Source organism: Melitaea cinxia, chromosome 26 (assembly GCF_905220565.1).
Source record: "Melitaea cinxia chromosome 26, ilMelCinx1.1, whole genome shotgun sequence".
Lineage (NCBI taxonomy): Eukaryota > Metazoa > Arthropoda > Insecta > Lepidoptera > Nymphalidae > Melitaea > Melitaea cinxia.
Window position 1 is genome coordinate 11,002,872 of NC_059419.1, and position 25,429 is coordinate 11,028,300.

Sequence of the window (25,429 nt, forward strand, 5' to 3'; positions counted from 1 at the left end):
ATTATATATAAATTTGCGGACTCTCAACACTTGAAACATTATATTCCTTTTTTTTTTAAATTGCTTTAATAATTTAGTGGCGCTAGTTGGATTTGAAATATTTTAAATCAGGCAGGATATTTGTGTTACAACAGATGAAATCTGTGTTGACAGTCTTTAAACGAGGGTAACTGATAAATTTCTGGTTGATGGGTTTTAACAGAATTTGCTTGTACAATCGGTGATAGCTCCACATCAAACAAAATTATTAAAGAACATTTATTTATGTATTCATTATAATAATACATTTAAATTAAATACTATACACTCCTGAAAACTTTATTAAGTTTAAGAGTGTCGCACTCGCCAGACACAAAAATGGTTATGCTTTATATGGTGGTGTATGTGCAGACTGCTCCTTAAATTACCAAAAATTAAACATTAAAGAGAGAAAGAGAAAGAGAGAGAGAGAGAGAGAGAGGGAGAGAAACGATAAATTCAATTAGCGATTAAATCACCGTACTCGACATAACGAATTCTTGATGTAATGTTATTGATTGAATCTTGTGGTTTAATTTTATGTCATACACCGAACTATCTCGACTGATTGTAACGTATATAAATATATAATATGTGATATTTCTTTGGTATATTTTCTCGATTAAACGCCCACAACATATTAGGTTAATTATAGCAAATGAAAGTGAATATTTTCGGATACCTTCTGATATTGGAACTTCTTAATACGTATAAAATTTTTCCCATTCATCCGATATGAATGATTCATTCATATATCATATCATATAAAATTATTTATATATTATCAACAAGGGATATTTCTATTTATACATTGAGATTTTTATGAAAAGTTTTGTAAGCTATATTCGAGTCAGAAACAGAATTGATTTCTTTGAGAAGTGTATTTTTTTTCCTATTTAAAAGTATTATATCTTCATTACTTATTCAACTGAATCTGGCACCTGCGTCTTCGGTGCGACAAAGTCAGCCCTGTGGTCACCAACACGCCTGCCCAGCGTGGTGACTATGGGCAAAACACATGATTTCACGCCATTTTTCGTGAACTTGTGGAGGCCTATATCCAGCCGTGGACTGCGACAGGCTGAGTGTGTGTGTATGTGTATGTGTGTGTTTGTAATGTATCACCCACACTCAAAATGAAATAAAGTTTAGAAGTATATTAATTTAAATAGCTATAAAATTACCAAATATTTCGTTAATTAACCACCTGTCTATCAGCGTCCAATCTACGCTTCACAATTCGATCCGACTCGTCGCAGGCTTCGCGACCCCATTCAAGATATCATCAAAAATATTTATAAAACCTTATTTCGGAATTAACCTTTGATCTCCGCCCACGCTGTTCTAATAAGCTAATATATATTTTATTATTAAATTACCAGATGATCCGGAGAAATTTATTCCGCCATTTTTTTACGTGAATATAAGAACTTATAATGACTTATGATTATGTACACGGTAACTTTATTTTATTTTAGCTTTGAATAAATAAAACACCGATACATAAATAACATCATATAAGAATTTGCTTATGTAGTTATTTATTTATATGGCGCTAGCTGACCCAGCCACGCGTCGCTGTCGCTCAGTAATTATAATTTATAAAAATATATGTAAATTTTATATTCAAACGCGCCATCTATAATCTAGAAATAGGAGTACGGCGCCATCTACCGGATATATATGAAACTTAGATGCCAAAACGCCATCTATTAGGTTTTTATAGAACTAATCGATAAATACACACTAAAGTTGTATAATAAACATAAAATTTGCTATAACAAATATTGAGATCAATAAGTTAGACCAAATTACAGATGCTTACAAAATTTGATATGATTCTAATTAAAAACCAGTGTGCTTTAGACCACACGACTGAAGTAAAACTTCTTTAGAAATAGGCCTCTAAAATAGGCCTGCACTGTGTCTTAGATGTACGAAACGAAACTGGCACCTTTTTCTCTTGCTCCGTTCGCCTCGCTCGATCACACTTTTCGTAACGCTCTCGTCACGCATTCACCAGCTTAACACCCAAGTCAAGCGTGAGTAAAGAAATTTTACTTCAAAAATCCCTACATAATCCGAAAAAAAATCCATAAGATCTTCAGATTAGCACGCTAAGCAAACAAACTTTTTAACATTCTGTTCTGTCATTAGTAGTAGATTATTACTAGCGCAAAAATATTCTGTGTGTTTAACTCCGAAGATAAATCCCATTGTTTTATCATCGTTCTCGGGGCAACCCTCGGAAAACTTTTCGTTTTAACGCTGGGTATCATATTACACGTTAATTACGGAGTTTATGAACTCGCTCTGTTTGCACGTGTTCTTTTCGTAGGGTGGCCATCGAGTGTTACAAATCAGGACAAATCAAGAAAAATAAAACAAGCCATAAATGGAATTTTTACGGATATAATTAATTAAAATTTGAAAAATTTATATTTATTTAAAAATGCACCCATCAGTTTAAAAAATTAATTTAATACCTACTCACAGTATGAAGTCTGTAGAAAACGCAAACGTTGGATTGTCTATTATTTTTTTGGCATGCCACAGGGTGACAGGTATATTGGCTTATTATATATGAATATTTGTTACTTACATCCTCGTGTTTAGTAAATAAGTCTTACATCAAAATGCGCGCTGTTTCATTACTAATACGATGACATAGGGCTGTCTGCTAAAAATCTGGTTTGAATGGCGGCTGGCGAATATAATATGGCCTGGCCAGGAATTTTCCAGGCAACCCTTTCCCGATTTATCCTTGAGGTACTAAAGTAGATATTAAATAATTTTTATCCATCAAGCATAAATGTGAACGATATCTAGTTCGGATCTCAGACTATGTGTAAGTCAGTATTATTGAAAGAAAGTTCTGGAATTGTTCTAGAAAGACTTAGCATCTAGTATTTAATTTATACAAACGGCCTCGAGACTATCATTTGATTTATTAGTTCTGAATTTAGTCCAAAACTTTCATAAAATGGTACTTATTTCGTTATGTGTAATCATCATCATCATCATCATTACAGCCTATACAGTCCACTGCTGGACATAGGCCTCCACAAGTTTACGCCAAAAATAACGTGAACTCATGTGTTTTGCCCATAGTCACCACGCTGGGCAGGCGGGTTGGTGACCGCAGTACTGGTTTTGTTGCACCGAAGACGCTGCTGCCCGTCTTCGGCCTGTGTATTTCAAAGCCAGCAATTGGATGGTTATTCCGCCATCGGTCGGCTTCTTAAGTTCCAAGGTGGTTGTGGAACCTTGTTATCCCTTAGTCGCCTCTTACTCTTATGTGTAATAGTACTGAACATTTACGAAACTTTTCAGAGTTTTTTTTTTAATATGAACATATTAAGAAAATAAAGACATTTTTAAAAGTTTTACAATGGGCGTTAGGCTCTTCTTTTTATACCAGACAGTTCCACTCCACTGAAGGTAGACAGCTTTTACAAAACATTATTTTAAATGTGCCGAATATTAACAGACTAAATTGCTACCAACAAGCAACATTGGGCATGGACTTTCTATACCGTGCTACTCCACAGCAGGTTGGCTTTTGAAAAACTATGGAATGTGACGAATATTGTCATATTACAATATACTATAAATTGTATACTTCGTTATTTATATCTTTTTATATTTGCAAAAGATAAACTAGACTGTGATCGATAAGCAGGACCATTTAAGGAGGTATTTAAATTTTTGGGTCGGCAACACGCTTTCAATGCTTCTGATATTGTATGCATCTACAGGCAATGGTAACCGCTTACTATCAGGTGGGACATACGCTTGATTGTCGCCCTTTTTAACCGACTTCCAAAAAAGGAAGAGGTTCTCAATTCGACTGTATTTTTTTAATTGACTATAAAAAAGGAGGAGATTCTCAATTCGAGTGTTTTTTTATAAGTGTTACCATCTCAGAACTTTTTATTGGGTCGACCGATATCGATGATATTTTTTTTTAATAGAAAGATGGTGGTTGTTTTGTGGTTAGATCCATTAAAAGTTGATCGCGATCTGACGAGTGCAAAATCAAAATCAAAATCAAAAACAGCTTTATACATATAGGCTCCAAGAGCACTTTCGAATCGTCATTTTACAAATTAAAACTTTAAAAATAAATTATTGTATTTGTAAAAGTAAAGCTACCACCAATTTTGAATGTAGATTCTGCAGAGAAGAATCGGCAAGAAACTCCGCAGTTACTCTTTTGAAAAATAATGTATAAACTGTGTTTTAGTACAAAATTAGTAACATGTTGCATGAAATACAGCGTCACTATGTCCACGCATCTTTATCAAATATGTAATCCTCCACCGAGTGATAAGCTTTTAACATTTTAATCTCTCTCTGCTCATATTTACTTGACTATTTTTCTACACACGTATTACTTGATAATGTAATTGAAGTCCGTTTTTTTTTCGTCTGTGAGCCAACAGAATTATTATTTACAAAAGGTATTTTGTGATTTGTACGATTTTATTTTTTCGTTACCCACACATTCATCATTACAGCCTATACAGCCCACTGCTGGACATAGGCCTCCACAAGTTTACGCCAAAAATAACGTGAACTCATGTGTTTTGCCCATAGTCACCACGCTGGGCAGGCGGGTTGGTGACCGCAGTACTGGCTTTGTCGCACCGAAGACGCTGCTGCCCGTCTTCGGCCTGTGTATTTCAAAGACCCACACATTAGGAAATTCATATCAAAATCGAGCGTTCGAGCGGGGGTCGAACCTGCATATCCGACTAACCGTGTCGGTGCTCTAGCCAATTAAGCTATGGAACGATATAACCGCTAGATCGAAATTTTTAATATGATGATTTTATATTTATGTATATATATGTTTTATTGACGCCGCGTTGGCGCAACGGTCACAGGTCCTTGTGGGCCTTGGAGGCCTATGCCCAGTAGTGGGATATTACAGACTGAAGCGTAATCGCCCATTGGTTGCAATTCAACAACAATCAATTTAAATTATAAGTTTGAACATTATCAAGGTTCGGTTGTCAAAACTATACTTCTATAATAATAAACAAAAGAGTATATATGCATGTGTGTCAAATACATGGCAGTGGTGTAATTTTTTTTATTGATTTAATGTATTCTTTGTGCATAATTTCAAAACATAGCATTCTGCACTCCTACTAACTAAACTATACGTGTGCGAAATTTCATAATCCTTCGTCCGCGCAATTTTCGTAAAAAGGGATACAAAGTTTTTGCTTCACGTAACAATATATAGATTATATATATCTCTACACAGTGCTTCGTAAAGATTTCGTATTGCTCCTGACCTTCTCCGAAGGTTATCTGGAAGAGATCGCTTTTTTAACGATAACAACGCTATTGCGACATTTTTTTTTATATAATATTATCTATTAGTTGTTTTTAGTTACAAAAGCTGTTACGTTGCGGTGTTGATGACAATATACCTACTGTACTGCAAGATAATCGTTTTTTCATAAAAAAAAAATATAATACTAGCTTTCGCCCGCAATTTCATCCGTGTGGAATTGTAACATTTCTGTCGTAAATAATTTTTGCGAAAATTTTACTGTTTACGCAGCTCACGCAGCTGAAGCTCTCAAAGCGAAAAAAAACACGATTTTGAAACATTCTTCATTAGTCTTCCGCATATTGATCTTAGCATGATGCTATATAGCCTATAGCCTTTCTCGACAAATGGTCTATTTAACACTGAAAGAATTTTTCAAATCGGACCAGTAGTTCCTGAGATTAGGGCGTTCAAGAAAACAAACAAACAAACAAACGAACAAACTCTTCAGCTTTATAATATTAGTATAGATGTCTTCTCTGGAGTTTAAAGAATAACTAGTCTGGCCATTAATACTGTTACATAAAAACTTATCCTTTTTTCAACTTTTTAAATATTTTGAAATTGGAACACGTATATTATTTTAAAAACTTATTTCGATTTTGCGCCATTTCACGTATTTTTTCGTGTTCATTATCAAATTACAATATGGAATTGGGTGTTAAAGAAAATAGGGTTGCAGTGAATGCTGCCTTGCACAAAGTAGGTATGGAGCCGTCGATCATATTCCAGACACTTCAAAAGCTTGGTATCAGCCGTATGTTCGTATATCGTACAAACAACAGATACAGCATCACTTCGTCTGTCGAAGACCAGAAAAGATCGGGGCGGCCGCGTGTTGTTAGAACTACAAAGGCTGTTAATGCTGTTAAAGCCAGAATTCGTCGAAACCCCATTAAGAAGCAAAAAATCTTATCGCGAGAAATGAAGATTCCCGCTAGGCTCTGTCGCGTATTATAAAACAAGACCTGAAGCTTGGTGCTTATCGCCGATATACAGGACATCCCCTAAATCAATCTTTACAATTAAAGAGAGTGGATCGATCAAAACGCCTTCTGTCACGATACGCAGTTGAAAGGCACAGAAATATTCTCTTTACCGATGTAAAAATTTTCATGATTGAAGAACACTACAATAAGCAAAATGATACAGTGTACGCTGACAGTTCTAAAGAAGCTGCTCAAGTTGTCGGAAAGGTACAACGTGGTCATCATCCTACGTCAGTGATGGTTTGGTGGGGCGTGTTATCAAGGAGTCTCAAAACTATATTTTTTGAAAAAGGGGTGAAAACTTCAGCCAAAGTGTATCAAGATACAGTCTTGGATCATGTTGTGAAATCACTCAGTAATACATTTCTTAAAAATATACCCTGGACTTTCCAGCGGGACTCTCCAACTGGTCACAAGGCACGAACTACCCAAGTCTGGCTTAAAACCAACGTTCTGGACTTTATAAGAGTTGGAGACTGGCCCTCATCTAGGCCAGACCTCAACCCTTTAGACTTCACATTATGGTCGGTTTAAGAGGACATGGCCTGCTCTAAACGACACGGCGACATTGAGTCTCTTGAAAAAATTTTGGAGCAAGCAGTGGCGAAATTTCCCTTGGAAACAGTGCGTAAATCCATAGATTCGTGGCCAAACAGATTAAAGGCCTGTATAGAAGCTAAAGGTAGCCATTTCGAATAGAATATTTTTTTATTTTTTTGGTGAGACGTTAATAAATATGTAGGTATAAATTTTAATAATATTACATTACTTCATTTAAAAAAAATGCATTTTGATTTGTAACAGAAGCTGGACTTATAGCTGGACTAGGTAGAATGACATATCTTATAGTTACTTCGGATTAATTCTATTTAATTATTTTTATTTAAACATTCTTATTTGGTTATCAAAGAATCAATAATATCTATTCACACGCGGCAGAAGTGAAACTTCTGAAAGGTCGTAATCAGGTAGGCCGCTGTGATTTGTATAGACGATGATCACGATCTCGTGGAAAATGTCGTAAGTGTCATGCAAAACGCGTCACGTACTCGTTTTGTGCAGTAATTTATTCTCATTCTCTTCTATACATTTATGTGTTTGTTTACTTATCGTGACGAACTTTTTGTTTCATCGAGTTTCAAATCAAAACGAATTCAAAAAACAATTTTAAAGAAGTTTACCTTAAAATCCTTTTTGGCAGTAAAACTTCTTCACGCACGCTTTACTTGGGGAGTAAGCTAATAGTGCGTGACGAGAGCGTTACGAAGTGTGATCGAACGACACGAACGTAGCAAGATAGAGAGATGTAAGCACACTTTTCCTTTCTCTCTTTCTCACTTAGCCAGTTACGTTTCGTATATCTAAGACACAGTGCAGGTCTATTGTGCAGAAGTTTTACTTCAGTCGTGTGGTCTAAAGGACACTATATAAATGGAGGGACTAGAACTAGGAAATTATATAATTATGTATTGTATAGATATGTGCTCAGATTAAATCGTAGTTTTGTTATCGATTAGTGTAACGTCTTCAGAACCGATAACCTAGAAACATGATTTAAGACTTACTCTTTAATAAAACACTAGTAATAATTCCTCTTTTTTTCTTTTTCAGTACAATATTTTCGTTTTATTTCCTAGCCAATTTCTGACAAAGTTATTTGACGGATAGCGGTATCTAACAGACACAAGTCGGTAAAGCTTTTGGTTCGCGTACGGCTCACCTGATGGTAAGTGACTACCGTTGCCTATACACGCCTGCAACACCAGAATCATCGCATCGTATGTTCACCCAATCCCAAGAAGCTTAGGTCACTACACGGGAACACAACACTGCTTGAAAGCAGTCTTATTTAGCTGTGATCTTCTGTAAGGTCGAGATTCCTGTCCAGTTAGGCTGCTCCCGATTATGAGCAGAATATTTCCTGCTGTCATCATTTCAGCCTATCACAGTCCACTGCTGGACATAGGCCTCCACAAGTTCACGCCAAAAATGGTGTGAACTCATGTGTGTTACCCATAGTCACCACGCTGGGCAGGCGGGTTGGTGACCGCAGGGCTGGCTTTGTCGCACCGAAGACGCTGCTGCCCGTCTTTGGCCTGTGTATTTCAAAGCCAGCAGTTGGATGGTTATCCCGCCATCGGTCGGCTTTTTAAGTTCCAAGGTGGTAGTGGAACTGTGTGTTTCCTGCTGTGCCCCACCTCATTTCATAATCAACGACCCCATCATTATTTTATGTTAATTCTTGAAAGATTACTGTAAAGACATTACACATTACTCGTTGCCTAGTTCCGTCACAAATAAACAAAATAGTCTTACATATAAGTAACGGTGGAACTTAAGTCATTAAACCATTAGAAAAACACCAAGTTACTTAGCCACCAATAGTAAATTATCTTTTACTCAACCGACTTGAAAAATTCTAACACAAATGGGAAGTTTATCCTTTTACTCCTGATAAGAAGTAATGATAATTGTTTTCGGAAGGCCTATTAACATAAATCATTTTCGGTCTAGACTTCTTTGAAGTTTTTCCATATGTGTCTCTGTGTTGGGAATTTTTCTTGAAGATTCTAATATTTTGTCTTTGAAATCGTGTTTTGAAAATATTATTTTGAAATGTAATGTAAACAACTAACTTGATTAGACTTCACTATTTTAAATTAAAATGTTTATACGCAATTTCGCTTCAGCCTGTAATATTCCACTGCTGGGCACAGGCCTCTTTCCCCATATTGGATAAGGATCAGAGCTTAATCCACCACGCTGCAAATCCGAGAGCGTTTAAGCGTTTTTAGTTGAATAAAATAGGTATTTCTTTTCACAATAATTGATTTTGATCGCAAACGAAAAAAAAAACAGACTTTAAATTATATCGATAATTAATACAAATAAGGTAGTAGCAAAAATAATCAGTAAGATTAAAATATATGTTAACTAAATACACATTACGAGTGATTACTCAAAAATTCGCTCATAAGATCGTGACCTAAATGGGACACAACAAGCACTAGATTTTGATTTAAAAACATAATTATAAAAACGGTAAACGCCTTTTTGTACGCCTCTTATTTTCACATACATCCATTTTTAGATTTAAGGGTCCTGGTTAAGAATCAGCATCAATCAATCTTTGCTACAACAAGATTTAAAAGTCATAATAAAGACTGCCCCACTTTTCTGTTTATTTGCTTTCCGTGCGACTTGTGACGTAAGTATAGCGATTACTTGCAAACCGTTCGTTTGTACGACTCAATTGCAAGTCTATTCCTAAATATATTTTTTTGCTGATATTTATTCAATAAAATCACAAAAAAGATTACAAGTTGCAAAACATAGATATTACAGTACCAAAAGGAATTATTAGATAGAAAAAAGTACCAGTCCTTAACCTCAGATTCTAGACAGCCTTGGAAGGCGTCGGTCTGTCTGGGGGGGATGGGGAACGAGTGTTTGGGTGAGCCGTATGATGTATGTAGTTTTATAGTAAATTGTGGGCTGATACTAGTTTCTTAACTATATATGTGGTATTTTTATTTGAGTAATAAAATTATGATGAAAAATCAAATGATATATAAATTAAAATATTTAATTGAAATTGAAATGGGAGTACTTTAACAGCTTTAATTCAATTTTTGAATATTTTCATCACGTAAACATTTTTTTAATTACATTTAATTTAAGTACATAATTGTGTTTGCAGGCAAACAAGCCAGGTTTGAAAGCAGAAAAACCGATTTCAATTATATCGACAAGTAATACAACGTAGGTAGATGAAAAAATAGTCAAATAAATACGCATTATCAAAGATTACTCCAAAAGTTGTAATCAGATCTCGATGAAATTTAAATGTGACCACAAAAATCATCAAAATCGTTACACCCAGTAAAAAGTTATGCGGATTTTCGAGAGTTTCCCTCGATTTCTCTGGGATCCCATCATCAGATCCTGGTTTCCTTATCATGGTACCAAACTAGCGATATCTCCTTTCCAACAAAAAAAGAATTATCAAAATCGGTTCATAAACGACAGAGTTATTCCCGAACATACATAAAAAATATATAATATATACATAACAATATATACGGTCGAATTGAGTAACCTCCTCCTTTTTTTGAAGTCGTTTAAAAAATACAAAATTTTTTGAAAACTTGAAGTTAAACAAGAATTGTAATAAAAAAGAACAAATTCTTATTTTGACTTTTTACTGTGACTAAAAATCATTGATCTATATGAATATATAGATATGAAATGTTTTAAGATATGAGTTATTTTTTTTAATATATATGACAGATTAATATTGTAATTACAAATGTCCCACTAAAATATAAATTATAGAACTAATAGAACGGGGAAATATGACAGTCCTAATGTTGAAAGCTCAACAATATTTTTATCGTTTTCGATATTCGATAAACGACGTTATAATCATGTAAATAAATTTGAAATTCGATGCATTCAATTGTGTAAATTGGTCTCATTGAATATAAAAAGCGACGACCGATGCAGAAGGAAGGTTCTCGAATAGCAAGCAACCAGATGGACTGAAGATCTAAGGAAGACAGCGGGAAGCCGCTGTGATCAGAGGGCGCAGGATCGGACGGAGTGGCGAACATTAGGGGAGGCCTGTGTGTAGCAGTGGACTGTTGAAGGCTGATGGATGGATGAAGGTTGGAAATATAAAAATCTGAATAAGTTATTTGATATTCAATTGGTGGGTAAAATTGGTCGTTACTCTCATTAGGAATAAAATTAAAAAGTATATCGCTGTATGTGTCACTAAGTGCATAACTGAACGGGAACGATATAAGCTTAATTTTTAAAGTCAAACTTCTTCACGCACGCTTGACTTGGGGAGTAAGCTGGGGAATGCGTGACGAGAGCGTTAGGAAAGGTGTAATCGCGCGAGGCTAACGGAAGTTGAGAGGGAGATATAATTTAGTGAAGATAGAAAGAGAAGTTACGTTTCATTAATTTTACTACAGTTGTGTGGTCTAAAGCACACTCGTTTTTTTTCGCAAAGTTTTATTATACTTTGTAAATGACTATTTTATATCAAAATTAAGAGAATATTGTTCTATTTTATGTATTGTCTTTAAGTTTAAGCCATATTGGCAAATCTGAGAAAAATTGAATTTTTAAGTATATCAATCACTATGTATGCTTAGATCTTTAAAACAACGCAACAGATTTTGTTGCGTTTTTTTTAATATATAGAATTTAATATAGAGTTTCAGGAACGCGCTTACGACTAAGCTACGGCAGTCGCTTACCATCAGGTAATGCTTGTGTGCCGACCTATTTGTATATTGTGTATGTGTATTTGTATATGTGTACATTTTTACCACCATTAAAAGCTGTTAAACCAAAAGAAATCGAAGAAGAAATACGTATTACTTAATTAATACATCTGACCCAATTATAGGAAAATACAATTCAAGATATTAATAACAGATGTAGGCCATATTTTGATCCGTATATGCTTTTACGTTTGGCATTCGACGTGGATGCCAATATTATAGCTGCGTTATCGTAAACTGACACATCGACTTTTTTTATTACTCGATTCTATTCCGCTTGACGATCAAGCGTTTACTAGTTTTACTACAAATAATTGGTACAATTCAGATCGAATTAAGATCGTCAATTATTTTATGTCTACCTCGCCGGAGGAATGATTTTAGTGTATTAGTATCTTTATCACATAATATATGATGTTCATGAAATGTTCAAATAATTGCGTTACCGATTTTATGATTCCGATTACAAGCCTTTCAAACTATTTCCCCTGCCTATTAACTACATAATGTGAAGAGATAGAATAATGTGAAGTGATTAGAAGCTATGATTCTTTTACAGTGTTCTTTACTTCTGTTACCTACGCATGGAAAATAACTGCTTTTCTTGCACTTTAAGTGTATCCATAGTTAGCTATGAGTATATTTTAATTTACATCTTTATATTGATTTTTTTCATGTCCTTTTTCATAATATTGTATGGAAGAGATCGCTCTTTAGCGATAAGACCGCCTTTTGTAAACATTTTTTTTTGTTTTTTCTTGCATGTTTCTATGTTACTTGTATTGTGTCTGATATACAATATAGTATATTTCTATTGTTATCCATGTTGATCGTCGACACAAACTATGTCATTGTAAGTTAACAGGTAATATATTTCTGTTTAAGCGCCGCCGACACGGTACACGCACCATTACACCAGGGCCGTCGTCGAAACATTCTTATAGTGTTAAAAAAAATCTTATTTAAATAAATGTCGCTGGTTATAGAGACAGCCTCATTCATTTCGTGTCAAAAATTGACTATTAGTCTGGCTTCGATGAGAACTTCTGAATTTCAACGAGTCTAGACGGAGAAAACTGTCATACTGATGTCGAACAGCCATATAATGGGCACGATCTAATTCAGATTTATGAACGGATAATTCGTTTGCTTAGCAGTCGTTTTCGGATATAAGCATATCTAGTTCAAATAAGTACCACATTTAGTAATTCAAAACATTTAAAAATTATTTATTTATTAATACTTTATTGCACAATACATAAAAGAATTGTACAAAAGGCGGGCTTAATGCTAAAAGCATTCTCTACCAGCCAACCTTAGGACGCTTAGACGCAAAATCAGGTATTAGTAAAATTCAGATAAAGAAGAAAAATGGGACAAGGGAAAGGGAAGGGGGGGGGGCTATATGCTATTGACTGTTGGATCAAGGGTCAGATGTTGACGATAGTGTTAATTGAAGCCTCCATTTTGAGGTGATTCCTCAGTCTGAAATCTTTACTACCTGCCTACACGGATCTCAACCTTTCTATTACCTGGAACACTATTTTACATATCTTTTTATATATAAATACTAGCTGACTCGGCAAACGTTGTCTTGCCGCTAAACGTTATTTAAAAATAGGGGTTGATGGTAGAAGGGTGAAAATTTAGGTGTGTATGAATTTTTCTACGCCAAATCATAATAAAATAAAAAATAAATTATTTCAAAAAAAATAGGGGTGGACTACCCTTAACATTTAGGGGGATGAAAAATAGATGTTGTTTGATTCACAGACCTATCGAGTATGCACACAAAATTTCATGAGAATCGGTCAAGCTGTTTCGGAGGAGTTTAACTACAAACACCGGGACACGAGAATTTTATACATTAGATATAATTATATAAAAACTGGCTGTGCCCACGATTTCGTCCGCGTGGAATAGTGACTTTGGACTGCATTATTTGGATGATTTTATATGATTATCTTTTGGTTTGTTTTGGAATGTAAGCACCGTCGGTTATTTACATGTTCCACGTGATTCTTTAAATTGGCACAACTTTTTAGTTATGAACCAATTGACATTGAATAAAAATTGATTAACTCAAGCTTACCACAATAGAGACACACCACACAGAGATAAGCGTGCACAAATATATTATATTTACATTTTTATTAATTATATATTATATATTTATAAAAAGTAAATATAATAATATCTATATATTAATATGTGAAGCAAATTTTTGTACCCCATTTTACGAAAATTGCGCGGACGGAGGAGTATGAAATTTCGCACACTTATAATTTATATATAGTAGGAGTGCAGAATGCTAATAGTTTTTGAAATTATGCGCAAAAACAACATTAAATCAATAAATAAAAAAAAACCATTACACACTACTATGTAATTGACACACACACGCTTATCTTTTTTGACGATTGTCAAAGTCTGTTGTCAAATTCGAGATTTTTTAAAAAGGTTCTTTATTTTCATAATTTTTTGGTTTTCTTTAACATTTTTTTTTTAAATTATGGTCGAATTTTAACCTCTGTGCGACCACTAGTTATATTAAAACTACGTCAAATTACAACAATAAAATTGTTTCTACTAGTCTGAAGAACAAAAAAATAATGGGGTTATGTACCTACTTCCTATATCGTAATATAATATTTAAAGTCTAGCCCGTCAAGAAGTCTGTTTGACCTAAAAGTCTATTAGGGTAATTCTAGCAATCTTTTTAGTATGGCTAGACAGAGTTGTTGACCTAGTTGAGGGGTCTGTCTGTTGCGTGTAATGAATCATTTAATTAGGATTGGGAGCTTAATACTGGGAAAAGATGACACATTACCCAATATGAACTGCTTAGAGCTTTGTAGAAACTTAATTTTTTTTTGTGATGTATTTTTTTTATATTTAAAAGGAAGAGGTTACTCAATTCGACCGTATATATATTTATGTATGTTTCGGGATAACTTAGTCGTTTAGGAACCGATTTTGAAACCAGGATCTGATGATGGAATCCTAGAAAAATCGAGGAAAAACCTTGAAAATCAACATAACTTTTTACTAAGGGTACCGATTTTGATGATTTTTAATTTAATCGAAAGCAGATGTTTATCATGTGGTCACATTTAAATTTTATCGAGATCTGATTACAACTTTTGGAGTAATCTTTGATAATGCGTATTGACTTGACTATTTTTTCGTCTACTTACGTTGTATTACTTGTCGACGTAATTGAAGTCGGTTTTTTTCGTTTGCCAGCAAACACAATTATTTCCATTAAAGTGGTTATTATGTGTGGATGTGGTTTTCACTAATATGTTGTGGTAAGCTTCACTTAATATTTAGTATGTGTTTCATGTCAATCGGTTCATAAATAAAAAAGTTATGCCAATTTAAAGAATCAAGTTGAACATGTAAATATTCAAAACTCGGACAAAGTTACAGGCACAACTATTATGGAATAATTTTCACTTCACAACACCAGGACATTTACATTGATTACTGCTTCAGCCGGTAATATCCCACTTCTGGGCATAGGCCTCTTTTCCCATGTAGGAGAAGGATCAGAGCTTAATCCACCACGCTGCTCCAATGCGGGTTGGCGGATATATTCTCTATTATGAGTAACGATCGCTATCAGGTGTACGTGATAACAACCGGGACCGATGGCTTAACGTGCTCTCCGAGGCACGGTGGGGAGTCACACAAGGACTGCACAAACACCCAGACCACGGCAAACACCTGTATGGTCAATACAAATGTTTGGCATGTGCGGGGATCGAACCCGCATCCGCCAGCGCAACAGATACAATCCATGGCTGTAACCGTTGCGCCAACGCGGCGTCGTCGCGTTTACATTGATGCGTATTATAATAATATAACAGTACAAATGAAAATTTGTTCCACCGATTCGCATCTTCCCTGTAATACACAACGCGTCGTGTGCATATTGTAGTCTCTATCATTACCTCGATTATGGTTTACGTATAAATAAAAATAACGTAAAAAAGTCGTAAATACAGAGACCGTAAAGTTGACAAAAAAGGGGCGAGTCCGTCCCCGTTTATTATTTATCGATAGCTCAGGGGATGTTGTGGTAAATATCGTTTGTTACAGGATATCGGTGTATTTTTGTATAGATTATTTTGTAATGTCTTTTTTGTTAAAATTATAGAAATATTAATAATAATAATAATAAATACTCTTTATTGTACACCACAAAGAGATATTACAAAAAAGTAATACATGCAAATAAAGATGTACAAAGGCGGTCTTATCGCTAAGAGCGATTTCTTCCAGACAACCTTTGGGCATAGGATATAGCGTAGAAATATTAGTTTGTTTTTGGGATGGTTAATGTAAATTTATAAGAGATACACATTTAAATCTGTAAGGAAACTAATGGAAGAAAACAAATAGAAAATAAGAGTTGACTTAAGTTAGCTCCTGAGTTTTGTTTGCATCGAAGAAGTCAAGTCAACCTGTACTTGACTTGTTTACTACTACATAATAAAAATCTTTTGAGTGAATAATTGAAAAAAAAAATCAGCCATAATCTTTCAATTTTAAATCATTAATTAACCCGCTCTGGTGTAATGGTGCGTCTGTCGTGTCGGCGGAGCCTTAACACCGACGGTCGCGGGTTCGATTCTCACTTGTTTGATAATTTGGTAAAAATCCAATTTTTTTTATATCACTAGTTTGGCAAACAAGCGTACGGCTCACCTGATGGTAAGAGATTACCGTAGCTTATACCGTAGCTAGACGCCTACAATACCAGAAGCATCGAAAGCGCGTTGCCGACCCAATCCCCAATCCCCCCAGGAGCTCTGGTCACCTTACTCACCAACAGGAATACAATACTGCTTGAAAACAGTATTATTTAGCTGTGGTCTTCTGTAAGGTCGAGGTACTACCCCAGTCGGGCTGCTCCATATTTTGAGCAAGAAATTCCTGCTATGCCCTACCCCAGTTAAGTAAATAATATAATATAATAATCCTATTTATTTATTTTATTGTACACCACAACTACATTTTAAACATTAAACACATTTAAAAAAAAAATACAGGCTGTGAAGTACAATGGGAGACTTATGGCTATTTAGCCATTTCTTACAAACAACCCAATTAAAGGTGGGATAAATTTAATATAATCTCGAGACAGAGTAGGTGGTGCAGAAGAACGAAAACTTTATTCATCATACAGATATTTTTCTAACTCGTTTCTGTATGTACGCTATATTTTCAAAACCCGTTGGTAGGGCACAGCAGGAATTTCTTGCTCAAAATATGGAGCAGCCCGACTGGGGAAGTACCTCGACCTTACAGAAGATCACAGCAAAATAATACTGTTTTTAAGCAGTATTGTGTTCCTGTTGGTGAGTAAGGTGACCAGAGCTCCTGGGGGGATTGGGGATTGGGTCGGCAACGCGCTTGCGATGCTTCTGGTGTTGCAGGCGTCTATAAGCTACGGTAATCGCTTACCATCAGGTGAGCCGTACGCTTGTTTGCCGACCTAGTGACATAAAAAAAAAAAAAAAAAAACCCGGCGCGGGATATCCTCAAAGTTAACTACCCTCAGGTGAAACAAATTGTTTATTTATTAAGGAGTCATCAATACGCTTGTAATGCTACCGATATCTTAGACTCCTATCTACAAAACCAGAAAATATGATAAAAAAACGAATGTGCTTTAGACCACAAGACTGAAGTAAAATTTACGAAGCGTAACTTTCTCTATTCCTATCTTCACCAACTTACATCTCCCTCTCAACTCCCGTTCGCCTCACCCGATCACACTTTTCGTAACGCTCCCGTCACGCATTCACCAGCTTACTACCCAAGTTAAGCGTGCGAAAGTAGTTTTATTTAAAAAAAAATTATAAAACTGATATGAAATGATTCTCGTATTACGCAACGAATGGATTATTTAGATTAAATTTAGTTTTACGAAAGTTGATTTATTTGTTTTGATAGTTCATAAAATTTTCGTCACATAAAAACTTTGTTTTACCGATCGTTAAAAGCTGAAAATTATTGTACTTTTATTAATGTTGTGTAATTGAAGTTATGAAATTATGGAGATATTATTCAACGACGTCATAATTATTTTAGTGCTGATTTAGTAATTCGCTGTGTGGCTACGGCAGTATAGAATATAGCCACCTTCTCTCTCCCTGTGGCTGTCGTAAGAGGCAACTAAGGAATAAAAAAGTTCCACTAGCGCCTTAAAATTGGAAAACACGATAGCGGGGTAACATCCAATTGGGCTTTCAAATATAAAGTCCGAAGACGGGCAGCAGCCTCTTCAGTGCGATGCTACTCAGCCTGATGACTATGGGCAAAAGTCTTGAGTGCGTACTAAAAATTTTGGCCCTCAGTTCCTGGCAGCTTCACTGTTCTTTACTTTAGCCGGCAGAGGCTGGATGAGGGTTGCGGAAAACCGGGATGTTTGGCGTGAACTCGGGGAGGCCTATGTACAGTGGACTGCGATAGGCTGATGTGATGATGTGATTCTCCTAATGAAGATTTAATAAGTATATACATAATATATATTGACGCCGCGTTGGCGCAGCGGAACCAGCCATGTCTTGTACCTGTTGCGCTGGCGGTTGCGGGTTCGATCCCCGCACATGACAAACATTTGTATTGGCCATACAGGTGTTTGCCGTGGTCTAGGTGTTTATGCAAGTCCTTGTGGGTCTCCCAATCGTGCCTCGAAGAGCACGTTAAGCCGTCGGTCCCGGTTGTTATCACGTACACCTGATAGCGATCGTTACTCATAGTAGGGAATATATCTATCAACCCGCGTTGGAGCAGCGTGGTGGATTAAGCTCTGATCCTTCTCCTACATGGGGAAAGAGGCCTATGCCCAGTATCCCACTACTTTACAGGCTGTAGTGTAATATTTATTAGGCGTGAATTTGTGTGAACAAGCTGGTACTTGTTATATAGTTCCATTTAAATTTGACCAAGCTTTCATGCTTACTTTATGAGTTATCTCTGATAATGCGTATTACGTTGTATTAGTGATCAGTGTAATTGGAATCGGTTTTATTTTTCATTTGCGAGCAAAAAAATCATTATTTAATTTTAATTGTTGGTTCAATTTCCGCTCTCAATGTCAGTGTGAATATACTTTTATAATTAAATCAGAAGTGCAATAAGTTTCTTTTGCGTGTACATCGATTTTTCCTTAAATTTTCTCTTTTAGAAACTTTTCCAGATACCTTGATTACAAAACGGTAACCACCTAAAACACAGATGTTGAGTTACCGTAGGAACATATATATTAGTTATGTTTTATACTAAGATTCAGCTTGTAATATCTCAATCACTTAATCACGAAATATCTATAACATAAAAATGAGTCGCTGAATGTGTTGCTAAGCGCAAAACTCGAGAACGGTTGGACCGATTTCGCTAATTCTTTTTTAAAAATATTCCTTGAAGTACGAGGATGGTTCTTACGGAGAGAAAAATTAAAAAAAAAAAAAAATTTACTGAAAAAGTCTAAAAACAACACTTCTATACTCCCATACAAAAGATTTGTGATAATACTTAAAAGTCAATTTGAACTTTAATACCATACGATAAAGTTTGTGTTAGGCGATACGAAGTTCGTCGGGTCAGCTAGTTTTCAAATAAAAATAACCCACAAACCAGCGTGTAATTGCCGACACGGCACACACACAACTACACCAGAGCGGAACTTAATGGAACATATAACGCTCCAGCCTGTAATATCCACACACTCTCTGGGCATAACACTCTTTCCCCATATAGGAGAAGGATCAGAGCATGATCAGAGCATAATCCACTACGCTGCTCCAATTCGAGTTGATAGATATATTCCCTGCTATGAGTAACGATCGCTATCAGGTGTACGTGATAACAACCGGGACCGACGATTAGAAGATATGTAGACTATATTTGTTATTATATAACTACATATGTGTTTTTGGGTATCTTTATTACCTCAGACATCGATATGTGACACAAACATGGTCAATAAAATTTTATAACGCAACAATAAAAACGTTTATAAACAATAATGTCTTTATATTGCTATGTTGCTTATGGTGTGTTTTTATTGCGTTTTTGTGCAGTGTGTACAGCGATTTACGTGTAGCTAATATTTATATACAAAATAATGCGTTATAACCATCATCATCATTACAGCCTATACAGTCCACTGCTGGACATAGGCCTCCACAAGTTCACGCCAAAAATGGCGAGAGCTCCTGTGTTTTGCCCATAGTCACCACGCTGGGCAGGCTTTGTCGCACCGAAGACACTACTGCCCGTCTTCGGCCTGTGTATTTCAAAGCCAGCAGTTGGATGGTTATTCCGCCACCAGTCGGCTTTTTAAGTTCCAAGGTAGTAGCGGAACTGTGTTATCCCTTAATCGCCGCTTACGACACCCACGGGAAGAGAGGGGTGGCTATATTCATGACGGAGGCATTAACGAACTTATAATGAGGATCCAATCTGTCCTGTTGTAAAAAAATTGTTTCGTAAATATTTTGTAACAATTCTTAGCAAATGTTAATCCAAAGAAAAAATGTTTAGAGGTACACATTTTTATGTTTATTATATTTTACTAGTTACAGTTTTTATAATGCATAATAAATGCGCAGAAATGAAAAAAAAGTATTAACTTTTTGGTGAATGGTTTTTAAAATACATCAAAGGAAAAAGACGAGTGTGGTTTAGACCACACGACTGAAGCTTAGCTCCTACAGTAATATACGAAACGTAACTTTCTCTCTTTCTATCTTCACTAACTTATGTCTCCCTCTAAAATTCACCTCACTCGATCACAATTTTCGTAACGCTTTCGTCACGCATTCACCAGCTCACACTCATTCTCTCTCTTCACACTCAAGGGTCCCCAGGTAATGTTTTAGTTACAAACAAACACAACAAGCAAACATACAAGCTGTGCTTAGTGCAGATGCCGTTAGAAATAAGTTCACTGTCTTTCATGGCAATAAAGATTATTATTATTATTATTATTAAACACGCAGACAAAATTGCAAACTACTATTAATTGATAAACAACTATCAATCTCTAAATGGCTTGCTAATCTTGAAACTCGAGAACGACAAGGCTAGTTTTTTTTAGCTTTATAGAAAATATTTTTAGACTGAAAAATTAAAAAAAAATCGCGCAGGAAATGAGAAAATTAGGAAACAATCAATAACGATTCTTTAACTTGATATTATTTTTATTATTTAACTTGATTGCGTACTTTATTAGTGTATGATACAATGTGTATTATATTTTTATTCTTCTTTTTATTTATTTATGTATATTCTATAAGTATTAGAATGTAGACATTTGTAGGTAAGTTTATTATACATCTCTATTATACACCAGCTACCCAATTTTAATAATAAGTTTCGTTTTTATGTTTGGGTTGTCTGGAAGAAATGACTAATTAGCCATAAGTCCGCCCATTGTACTTCACTGTCTGTAACTAGCTACTAACTAGCTAGTCAATTCTCGTGTCACAATATTAGTTACCATACTCCTCTGAAATGGCTGGACTAACATCTATTTCTCATAACCCTAAGTTACAGGGGGGGGGGGGATTAAAGGGGGTCAATAATATTATCATCATCGGGGTCAGCTAGTTATTTTATAAATGAACAGCAGGAATTTCCTGCTCAAAATATGGAGCAGCCCGACTGGGGTAGTACCTCGACCTTACAGAAGATCACAGCAAAATAATACTGTTTTCAAGCAGTATTGTGTTCCTGTTGGTGAGTAAGGTGACCAGAGCTCCTGGGGGATTGGGGATTGGGTCGGCAACGCGCTTGCGATGCTTCTGGTGTTGCAGGTGTCTATAGGCTACGGTAATCGCTTACCATCAGGTGAGCCGTACGCTTGTTTGCCGACCTAATGACATAAAAAAAAAAAAAGAAACATTCCATAAACCTTAGCTATCAGTTTAATTAATTGTAAAAACTTTATGATGGACGTACTTAGCGAATGGTCTCGTGCCCCACAAACCCATCGTTCCGTGAAGGATCATTACCCTCGTATGTCTCCACTGTACTGTATATCTGTTCCTATCTCAGCAATCGTAATACTTAAATAATCCAATGATAATAATACACTGCTATACTTATATTGTTTTATATGAGAAATATTATTATATTTTTTATTACTTTGGTGGCGAATAATCTTGCAACATTAGGACCGCCATAAGCGTTACTAACCCATTTCACGTCATCAATAAGAAAGAAATAAAAATATTATCAATATTAATAGAGAATTAGTGCATAAAATTAAAGTTTAAATACTGTATGATAAGTAAAAAACCGACTTCAATTACATCAATAATACGACGAAGGTAGTCGATCAAAAAGTCTATTAAATACACTTACTGGGTACAATTCAAAAAGTCCTCATCAAAATTCAATCAAATTTAAATGGAACCACATAACTAGCAACAAAAAGAAATCAAATGAGTGCACATAGTAAAAAGTTATAAGGTAACATAGATACACAAAACAGTCGGATTGAGATCTTTTTAAAGTCTGTTAAAAATAAAACAATACACGTTAGTAATTCAAACCATTTCGCCTTCACGCTTTTCATATATACTGCATTTGCATAATATAATTTGACTTTGAAATTATGCATGAAGTCGAGTTATCTAAGATTAGTATAGGAATCGTTCCTGAAGTTGAAACTGTTTAACCGACTTAAGAAGTGGAATTGTTTTTATAGTGAACTAGCTTTTACCCGCGGCTTCGCTCACACTAAATTTTTTTAATAAAACACATTTCACATTTATAATATTAGTAGGGATTAATAGAAGTAGTTGAGATAAATCAAAGCAGAAAATCACCATCATCATCACTTCAGCCTATCACAGTCCACTGCTGCACATAGGCCTTTCCAAGTTCGCGCCAGACATTCCGATTTTCGGCAATCCTCATCCAGCCTACACCGGTAATCTTACGTTGATCGTCGGTCCAGCGGGCCGGATTGATCTACATAAATGAAAATGAACATTTTTAACTTATTCTCAACCAAAATACAGAAATAAGAAAACTCATGTGTTTTGCCCATAGTCACCACACTGGACAGGCGGGTTGGTGACCGCAGGGCTGGCTTTGTCGCACCTAAGACGCTGTAAAGCAGGAAATACTTTGCTCAAAATCTGGATCAGCTGGACTGAGGAAGTACCTCGACCTTACAGAAGATCACAGCTAAATAATACCTAATAAATAATGTGCTGTGTGGCTACGGCACTAAAGAATTTAGCCATCCCCTTTCTTCCCGTAGGTGTCGTAAGAGGCGACTAAGGGATAACAAGGTTCCACAACCACCAGGAACTTAAGAAGCCGACCGATGGCGGGATAACCATCCAATTGCTGGCTTTGAAATACACAGGCCGAAGACGGGCAGCAGCGTCTTCGGTGCGACAAAGCCAGTACTGCGGTCACCAACTCGCCTGCCCAGCGTAGTGACTATGGGCAAAACACATGAGTTCACGTTATTTTTGGCGTAAACTTGTGGAGGCCTATGGCCAGCAGTGGACTGTATAGGCTGTAATGATGATGATGAAATAATACCATTTTCAAGCGGTGTTGCGTTCCTGTGATTAGCGAGATAGCCCGAATTTCTCCGAATGCGCTGTATTGACATCGGTTTTAGGGTTGTAAAAACAAATAGTTGGTTTCTTATGGTGGTGCAAACGTCTATAAGCTACGGTAATCGCTTACCATCAGGTGAACCGTACGCTTGTTTGCGGACCTAGTTGGATAAAAAAAAACAATGTAACCTACAAACGCCTGGAACACCAGAAGCCTAGTAAGCACGTAGCTGATACTATACCTGCCCCTTTCCAGTAGCTCTAGCTACCTCAATCGTCGCAAGAAGCCAAGACTTCTTTCGAACAGGATTATTTAGCTGTGATCATCACTAAACTAACAGTTTTACGTTTAGGAAAACGTACTTGTTAAATAATAAATATTCAATATACTCTATTGTTGTGATTTTTATTAATTTAATTGTAATTTACGATAAGCTATTATTTCATTAAAACTTATGATTATTTTTAATTTTACTATTAAATATTGTAAGAATCTGGTAACTAAATTCATTCTCATTTAAACCTATGGGAATCGATTACATTGTGATGGATAATTTGTTGGTAAGCTAGAGGAAGGAACGGAGGATTCATTCTGGTTGCTGGATTTGACGCGAGCACGAGCTCTGTCATTGGTTACTTAATCATATATTGTATATCCAATCAATTTAATGACTTATTCATATACTATAATTAAAGAATCACTCAGTCAGAAAAGGTGTTTAATTTCATCACACTATACTTATAGAATATTTTAGATGTATTCAATTTTTAAAAAGAAGCATATTTTAAATTTCTATATCTTATTGAAATAATTTAAAGTATACTAATCAAAATATATAATAAATATTTAGCGGGCCGCTGTACATTTAAGATAAATATGAAAAAATATTATTGGGACCTTTATCAACGCAAAAAAGCACCCAAAACAATGCTTGTCAGAATTTTTGTCTGTTTGAGATTAGCCGTTCTGAGATTAATAATACTAATCTCAGAAACGACTTATCTGATTTAGATGTGGTTTTTACTATTATATTGTGGCAAGCTAAGCTTAACATTTAGCGTTTGTTTCATGTCAATCGATTCATAAATAAAAAAGTTTTGCCAATTTAAAGAATCACGTTGAAAATGTAAAGTCACTATTCCACGCGGACGAAGTCGCGAGCACAGCTAGTAGATATATATGAAGCAGTACCAAAATTGTACCTTTAACTTTTTTAAATTCAAAAGAAAAAAAAATTGTAAATATTTATTTATTTTATTCATTCATCATCATCATCATCATTTCAGCCTATCACAGTCCACTGCTGGACACAGGCCTCCACAAGTTCACGCCAAAAATAGCGCAAACTCATGTGTTTTGCCCATAGTCACCACACTGGGCAGGCGGGTTGGTGACCGCAGGGATGGCTTATTTTATTAGTAATAATTACGTTTTTTTACTCAAATAAGATTTTCACATACAAACTCAGGTGATACTTACTAACAAATGACAATGAAACTACAAAACCCAAGAAAGTGTTCAGGATCGACTTAGTACCTATTAATCCTTAGAGCTAGTCTAAAGGACCTAACGCATGAGCGAGCTGGTTCTTTTAGGGCTCTAAGCCATACTTAATGGCTGCTTCATTGAAAGGCTTCACTGTAACTCGATCTTTGACCTAGGGAACTAATAAAAAGTCTAAGCTCCACTAAAACCTTACTAATTTTTATCCTTTAAGCACTTCGACTCAAATTACACGAACTTTTCATTAGGAAGGCTATAATAAATGAACTTGGAAAGCAAATAAATAGTTCTTTAACACACATGATCGTCTGTTCCTAAGATAATCAATTTAATTCGTGTGTATACACACCAATAATACGTATGTTATATGCAGACTTAGAGGGGGAATCAAACCCTTATCGCCCGGCGCAGAAAGCGTCATGATCACCATGGTCACACGCCAGCGTGCTAGTCCATAAAATAATTTAATAAAATTTTTAATCTTTATAAGCGAAGGAATAATGTCAAAAAAGGCTGATGTTTATAAAGATCAGTGCAAATGTCAAACGCGTAAATAGAAAAAACGTAGAAAACATAGCCTAACTAAGAAATAATGAAAATAAGAATGGATTCACTTACATGAATGAAAATGAACATTTTTAACTTTTTCACAACCAAAATACATAAAAGACAGA

The 25,429-nt window shown here is 35.5% G+C and overlaps 1 protein-coding gene across 1 annotated transcript; it reads left to right on the forward strand.

The window, feature by feature from the left end:
• The first annotated feature begins 6,013 nt into the window (after positions 1 to 6,013).
• Positions 6,014 to 6,888, forward strand: LOC123666478. Its single transcript, XM_045600569.1, has 3 exons — positions 6,014 to 6,316; positions 6,397 to 6,561; positions 6,748 to 6,888. Exons 1-3 carry the CDS (start codon positions 6,014 to 6,016, stop codon positions 6,886 to 6,888), a joined length of 609 nt encoding a protein of 202 aa, XP_045456525.1.
• Positions 6,889 to 25,429: the final 18,541 nt, after the last annotated feature.